This window comes from Cynara cardunculus, unplaced genomic scaffold, assembly GCF_001531365.2.
Source record: "Cynara cardunculus var. scolymus isolate 2C unplaced genomic scaffold, CcrdV1 Un_Scaffold_555, whole genome shotgun sequence".
Taxonomy (NCBI): domain Eukaryota; kingdom Viridiplantae; phylum Streptophyta; class Magnoliopsida; order Asterales; family Asteraceae; genus Cynara; species Cynara cardunculus.
In genome coordinates, this window is record NW_020200587.1 from 192,822 (window position 1) to 200,577 (window position 7,756).

The 7,756-nt window shown below is 36.6% G+C and overlaps 1 protein-coding gene across 3 annotated transcripts; it reads left to right on the plus strand.

Annotated features, from left to right (window-relative positions):
* The first annotated feature begins 919 nt into the window (after positions 1–919).
* On the plus strand, positions 920–7,121 carry LOC112501787 (probable prolyl 4-hydroxylase 3). Of its 3 annotated transcripts, none has more exons than XM_025105507.1 (8): positions 920–1,222; positions 1,975–2,077; positions 2,439–2,536; positions 2,660–2,757; positions 3,311–3,440; positions 3,548–3,735; positions 3,968–4,048; positions 6,751–7,121. In XM_025105507.1, the coding sequence occupies exons 1-7, from the start codon at positions 1,014–1,016 to the stop codon at positions 4,039–4,041; spliced, it is 900 nt and encodes a 299-aa protein (XP_024961275.1). In that variant the 5' UTR covers positions 920–1,013; the 3' UTR covers positions 4,042–4,048; positions 6,751–7,121. The 3 variants fall into 3 exon arrangements, with proteins under 3 accessions (XP_024961275.1, XP_024961274.1, XP_024961277.1); XM_025105506.1 differs by having other exon boundaries at positions 6,755–7,121; XM_025105509.1 differs by having other exon boundaries at positions 931–1,222; positions 1,981–2,077; positions 6,755–7,121.
* Positions 7,122–7,756: the final 635 nt, after the last annotated feature.

Here is a 7,756-nt window from a genome sequence, read left to right on the forward strand (position 1 = left end):
ATATCACTATTATAACATCACTTGCGCACTAAATTTGATCATAGTTTCGATCGGTTAGGGTTAGACAATCACACATTTATCACAACGATTACTCATGGTTTCGATAGGTTATGGTTACACTTAATTGATTATGGTTTCGATAGGTTATGGTTACACAATCACACAATTATCACAAGGGGAAAGGAGATAGTGGAAAAGAACGTGCAGGAAAAAAAGGGATAATTATGACGAATTAAAATAAAATAAAAATTATAAAATTAATTAATTACATTACTGCCTTTATTAATTTATTTATATTTAATATAAGTTAATTTATTAATTAAAAAAGTTTGAGGTTATTAGATTGTTCTCGCATTCTCGTAAATCACAGAGGTTCTCGTTTGAACCTCCACCTATATATATATTAATTATCAAATAAAAAAACTTTATTTAGGTATTTAAGTAAGGAGCCGTTTACTAAATACTTACCAGGTAAGTACTTATTGGACAATTTTCCTTACCGGATAGACATGGCAAGGGACAAGAATCTTACTTGGTCGTAAGAGTGATAATAAGAATGAAGAGTATTACCCGGTAAGTGAGGGTGACGACTTTTATCCGGGTAACTGGGTAAGCGCTTACCAGACAAATTGTTGCATAAGATAAGTTTTAATGTACTACAGTTTTACTCGATAAAATAAATTATAGTGTTGACTATTAATAATAAACATTTACCAGGTAAGCATTTAAGTAAACGACTCATTCCTAATAAAATAAAACGTATGAGAACCAAGAAAATATGTAAATTCTAGAAGCAAAACAGCACATGAGCACAGGGATATATCTGTCATTTCACGAACGCTGTCCGAGCCGCTTTCCGTTACTTCTTTCTTCGTTCAACACATGTATACATAAACCAAAACAGGTCATCAAAACTGCCATTTTCGAGTCATCCAAAAACCACACACAGATTCAGCTGAAAACCCTACGAATTAGGGTTTTTTTTTTCTTCCTGTTGAGAAATTCTTGCAACAATGCGGAAGGGGAGGAGCTATTTGGGTCGGCATCACCAAGGGAAGAGATCGTCGACGGTGGCCTTGGTTCTATCAATGCTTCTAATGCTGACTATAGTTCTGCTGGTACTTCTTGCTCTAGGGATTTTTTCACTTCCGATCGGTTCCGACGACGGTTCTTCTTCTTACCTTAATGATCACATCACTTTCAAGCGGAAACGGCTGCTTGTGTACGTAAATTTTCTCGCATTTTCGTGTGAATCTAGGTTTTATTGGTTTTGTGTTTTTTGAGATGTGATTGTTGTTCAACTTCTAGATGATCTTTTATCATTTTAGCAATTGGATTTAACTTCGGTAATTTGCAAAGTGACTGTCTGTTCGGGCATAGGGCTCGAAACAGATGGACAGCTGAAACTTGTCCATGGTTTGTAAGTTTGGCATACCATTCGGATGCTATAGTGGAATAAGTTGAAAGTCCCTCTATTATAACCTTCTGAAATGTACTAGGTTTGACAATCGACATCAAAATTCAAGGTGCATATCTTGCATAGAATAAGGAGGGGGGGGGGGAGCATTATACCCTAAATGACAATGTTTGTGGGTTTTTGAGATGATATTGATCAGAAGAGTTGTAGACCAATTTTTTAATGATTTATGGCATGATTAATGATTTGAGCAGTTATGGCAGAAATCCAACTTTTTATTATCTGATAATTTGGTTCAAAATTCCAAAGATCTTTGTGAATCTATGGTGATTTGGTTTCTATAGTATGTTGAGTGCATCCCAGTGGTAAGTGAATGTAGATGGTACTGTGAACAACTATGTCCTTTCAAAAAATTATGTTTTGTCTCAATACTTTAAGATGTAGATCATCTTGTAGTACTTTAAGATGTAGATCAACTTGTAGTATCATCACTATTATTTTCACTATTATCTTCCCAGTTATGCGATATAGCTGAACTTGATTGGTTTGGGATGCAGTGGTGATGGTGATGGTGATGGCGATGGGATGGGAAAGAGAGGAGATCAGTGGACTGAGATTCTCTCTTGGGAGCCTAGAGCTTTTGTTTACCACAATTTCTTGGTGAGTATCCCTTCTGTATGTCTCCTTCCCATTTTTTCCTGGATGATTCAGTAGTGTTCACTGTTCAGCTCCAATATTATATCCAAAGGTACCCTTGTGTACAAGTTGAGATTCATTACTAGTTTTGCAGAACTACAATGTTGCTATCTTTTATATTTGAAAATCACTGTTATTGGCTTTAACCTATCCTATCCGAATGTTCTGCCTTTTTGAGCTTATATCTCTGATTAGATATAAACACATGAACAAGTGTTTTATGTTGGGATTTGAACTTCAACTTCCATGTACCCTTATTATTGGTAGGAACACTATATTTGATTAAAACTATTGAGTATTGACTCTCGATTCTATTGTGAAACAGTCAAAGGAAGAGTGCGAGTATTTGATAAATCTTGCGAAGCCTCACATGTCAAAGTCAACAGTTGTTGATAGCAAGACTGGTCAGAGTAAAGATAGCAGGTCCGTGCTGGCAACGTTCTCATCTTTACTTATATTACGATTCGGTTATGTTAATGTAGTAGGATTTTTCTTGCTTGTTTCTTGATGGCAAGTTGACAATATCTGCCACTTCCATTTTTATAGGGTGCGTACAAGCTCGGGAACATTTTTGAGGAGGGGAAAGGATAAAATCATACGAAACATAGAGAAACGGATAGCAGACTTCACATTTATCCCTGTAGGTATGGCATATGAATATCTCATGGTTTTATGTCAGCCTTTATATGCTCAATTACGTGTCATCAAGACACCAGCACTAGCAGATATGCTAGCTTTTACTTGTGCTTGTTTACGCTCTAAACTCTTATGTCTTCTATTTTCTGGATATTTGTTAGAGTTAGACATTTCAAAAAGCCATATGGGGTTGGTAGAAGTTTCAACCTTGTTGCTTTCTGGAAGTTTGGGCGTGGTTCACTAATCCTCTCGCTAATGTAGTTGCACTACATGGCCAGAACTTGTTGCTTGCATTTTATGTCTAGTTGCTGGAACATAGATGGATTACACAACTAATATTTTCTCAGTTAACAGAACATGGAGAATTTAGAGTTAGACATTTCAAAAGGCCATATGGGGTTGGTAGAAGTTTCAACGTTGTTGCTTTCGGGTGTTTGGGTGTGGTTCACTAATCCTCGCTAATATAGTTGCACTACATGGCCAAAACTTGTTACTTGCATTTTATGTCTAGTTGCTGGAACATAGGTGGATTATACAACTAATATTTTTCTCAATTAACAGAACATGGAGAAGGACTACAAGTTCTCCATTACGAAGAAGGACAAAAATATGAGCCTCACTTTGACTACTTCCTTGATGAATTCAACACTAGAAACGGAGGCCAGCGAATAGCTACAGTTCTTATGTATCTGTGAGTATCATGCATTAATATTGCATCTGTCTATATTTTAGATGCATTTGTAGCATCCCCTTTTGTAGACACTTGATTCAACACTCATTTATCTGCTATGATCGCAGATCAGATGTCGAGGAAGGGGGAGAGACAGTTTTCCCTGCTGCCCAGGGAAATTTTAGCTCTAGGCCCGAGTGGAATAATTTGTCTGAGTGTGCCAAAAAGGGTATCTATGTGAAACCAAAAATGGGTGATGCATTGCTTTTCTGGAGCATGAGGCCTGATGCGACATTGGATCCAAGTAGTTTGCATGGTATGTCCCCTGTGGAACCTGACATTCATCCCACATTTACCTCCAGAAAAGAATAAAAAATGGTTCCAATGCTCAAACTTAATCTTAAGGTCACAAGACTACATCCACTTCATGTTCTACACACGTGGCGATTTGTGCATCACTTTTTCTTAATTTAGCAGCAGATGTTGTCTATCAGTCTTTAATTACATACATATCTATCAGTTAATAAGATTCAGCTTGTCAATTCCAGGTGGTTGTCCTGTGATTAAAGGAAATAAATGGTCATCTACAAAGTGGATGCATGTTGAAGAATACAAGATATAAGTTAAAGGTTAGTTTTTACGAGTGCAACACCTTTTGGTTTACTGAAGAATCCTATAAAATCTTTCTTGTCATTATTTTTTGTGGTTGCAACAACTTGTGCACAAAGAACAAATGAATCAAAGCATGCCCACCATGTTTTCTCTTTCTTTCTGTTAAGTAAGCTAAACAAAAGCTTAAGGAACTTTATGCTGCATCATAATGGCATCAATTTGATAAAAAAAAAATTAATAGCCAAAGAAATACTTACATGCTTATCAGAACTCTAAAAGAACTGAACAAGTTCAGAAAATATACTTACTTGAAAGCTCTTCGATACTCTCTTGAGTTGAGGTTATAAGTGCAGTCTACTCAAAGCCCTTGGTACTTTGTCTATTCACTATTGATTATTTGTGAGTTTTTGACCATGGTTCTCTTAAATGATATAGCAGCTTAAATGATTTAAGATGCATATTAACAATGAGGAACTTTTAACACATCTCTTGTGACAATACACACTTTTAGTTAAAAGATTTGCCTTAAAGAATAAGAGTGGCTGAAGTGGAACTGAAGATCACCCTACACTGTTGCTGAAGAAGTATCCAATTTTATATAAAGGAGTCAAATGAGATTCTGCTTTTTGGTTAGTATCACGAATGAAGATTTCTTTGAGCAACCAAAGGGTCATTGGCCCTGCAGTGCCCGAGTTACCGGTAAAGCCCAACCTCCCAGGAGGTCAAGGGTTCAAAAGTCACCAAAGGCAAGGAGTGTGTGCGAGTATTGTCGGATATAAAATATGTATATACAAAAAAAGATTTCATTGAGCAGCTAAAAGGGAGTAGTATGTAGATCTAGATTTTATGTGGGATGGAGTATGAGTACCGTCAGGTATGCAAGCAATTTCAAGCTGTGATTCTTCGACCTGTGCTTCAGTCTCAGCTCTTCTCGCATCTTGAAGTGGGTGTATGTGTTTAAGCCATATCAACTCATTTCATCTTTGTGCTACCAAAGTTGCATTCCAGTAGCTATTTCATGTTAGTTTCATAGCTTGCATGAACCCTCTCTCTCTACACACATGCACATGATTGATCTATTACTCTTATCTTTCACGCACAAGTGATTGCAGTTCTTTCCTTCCTCGAATTCTCTAGTAATTACTTGATCTTCCTACAAGATTGACCCATACAAAAAAAAGAACATCTTTCACAGACTACTACTTGTCTGTATTGCTGAGGACATCTTGTACTTCGTTATCAACACTGTTAAAGTTGAACTCCATATACTTCATTAATCCCGAGTACAAAATTTAAAACCTATAGATTCTAGATTGTTCCTCAAAACATCAAACTTCACATTAAAACCTCACTTAGTCTCACCAAGCAGCACTATGGCATTGGCTAAAAGCATGCATCTTGGCATCTCATGGTGTATGTCTTCATGAGTTCATCCATGAGCAAAGCAAAAGTATAACTATATAAGAACTCAAAGCCAAAGCTTGTTTATCCCTAATCGTAAAGCGACATTCTACAATCGACTATCTTTAATCACATGAGACACATTGTAGGAGCTTTTGTCGTCTCAAGATATCACAACATTTCTTTTGGCACTCATATCACATGCCCTCTCTAGATTAGTAAACGTTATGCACCTATTTTCAATGTCACTTGTATCTCTCCATGAGCTGCCTCTACTTTTAACCTATGCCTAGTTTCCTTGCCATAGATTATGACTCATAACTCAGAGGCTTGATTCTTGAATAATTTGTACAGTTTTGGCCTCATTTTTGTTTTCTTGTCAATTGAGTCCATTGCACTCTCCTTCCATTCATAATAGAGCATCTTCATCTTAATGATGACACTAATAAAGTTAGCCATTCTACCCTCTAGGAATTTAAGCATGTTGTATAGCTTGGCCTACTTTCATCTTTCTTAGGGGTTTCTTTCAACTCTAGCAACATATGTAATCAACAAATTCTTAATATGTTTTAAACATTTAATTTATCGTCTCTGGAGAGAGATTGGCTTTCCACAATGAGAGAGGTGCATAACCGCAATTCTTAACATGCCCATAAAAGATGAAAGAATAAAAGAACAGAGAGCAGTTTCCCACCAAATAATGCAACCTAAATCAAGCATGATACACACACAGGAAATGTGGATACTTCACTTTTGTCATCTCCTAAGCCATGCTAACTCCCATGGCACGTGAAGGCGTGCTGTGCTTTTTTTGCAAGGTGTTATTTAATCTTTTTGGTGTTCTTTTGGTTTTTAGTATCCCAACTTAAATTCAATATCGTCGACTCATAGAGTAATAGTATAAAACATGTGTACTTATATTTATATATATGATATACAGATTTACCGCCATAAGTCATGCCTTGAAAAGGCCGTGGCCTCGTTGTGGCTCCTAATGCTTGAGGCTTGACAATACCGCCACGTCATGCCTCGTGCCGTGTAGAACCTTGCATTTAGTAGAGGCAACATTATATTCAATAATTACTATCACAACCTTAAGCTTTCGGGATACTATTACAAACTTTTAGTCTTTTGGGAGACTGGTTCACTACTATCCAAGGACCGGGGATTTATGTCATGGATTAGGATTTTGTGAATGCCAAAAAGGCCAACAATTAGTCGACTTTTAGTCTTTCACGGTCATGTTTCTTTCTTTTTCCTGCATTTTCTTCTATCCGTTATGATCGGTAATTACTTACCAATTTATTTTCTTCACTTGGCAGTACATAAATGTAAGTTGATCCTAACGACGACAAATATGTCATATCCCTTTCAAGCTGCTATGTAATATACACTCCCCAGGTGCTTTCTTATCCTATGACTTCAGAATGGATCGCTAGCAGTAAGTTATAGTTGCGTTTTCAGAAATTAAACCCGAGCTTCGCGTTGCAAAGGGGATCAGCATAATCCAACAGGAAAATTGATTGATTACATATACAGATACCAGTGATAACTTATATGAGAATAGCCAAATCTAGTCGTTCTTTTTCATGTCTTTTTGGTTACTCTTTTTACTTGGTTGTTGTTGTTGTCATGGAGAACAAATTGTAAAATGTCATCGTCGTCTAATTTAGCTCTCTTTTTTGCCTATTGGCTTGAAACACGGTACGAGAGTCCTTACAGTTAATGGAGGGATGGTGCGACTTTTCTTGCTTTTTTCATGTTTCAATGTGGCTACTTCGTTATTGTTTCTTTTTACGTTGCTTACGATTTACTAGTCTTGGTTCTTCTTTCCCTTTTGCTCCTACTTTTGCACAAGCCAGAATCTTAACAGATTCAGCCGCTCTACTCTTTGGGGTTGGTTTGAAACACAAGTATTTGTGTTTTATTTGGTTCAAATCCCTGAAGCAAGCATACATTATGGTTCTATAAATGAACATAAGCACCAAGGATTAAACCAGTTTTTGTTTCTAACGTGATTTAAAAAAAAAAAATAGATACTTTAATTTAGAGAAATTGACCAAATAGTTGTATTCAAGTGAGAAAGATAGTTAAGGTGAGAAGCGTAAGAAGAAACCTGAACCCTTTGATGCATACTAGGATGAGGTGCACCTATATGAGATATACCGAGATGTATAAGATCAATCCCTGTATCAAACATGATTTGTGGATGGGTTTGAGATTAAATGTGATCAACGGTTCAAATCTTTTCTCACCTTAAATCTCCTTCTCATACGATCTTTCGCCATTAACCGAAATAGTTAATATCTCCAATCAAATTCCCG

What these genes read in the sequence shown, in the direction of transcription:
- LOC112501787 (XM_025105507.1), top strand. Translation starts at nt 1,014, where the DNA reads ATGCGGAAGGGGAGGAGCTATTTGGGTCGGCATCACCAAGGGAAGAGA. An exon ending in TTGTTTACCACAATTTCTTG is followed by an intron (nt 2,078 to 2,438) that starts GTGAGTATCCCT and finishes ATTGTGAAACAG; the next exon opens with TCAAAGGAAGAGTGCGAGTA. An exon ending in GGATCCAAGTAGTTTGCATG is followed by an intron (nt 3,736 to 3,967) that starts GTATGTCCCCTG and finishes TGTCAATTCCAG; the next exon opens with GTGGTTGTCCTGTGATTAAA.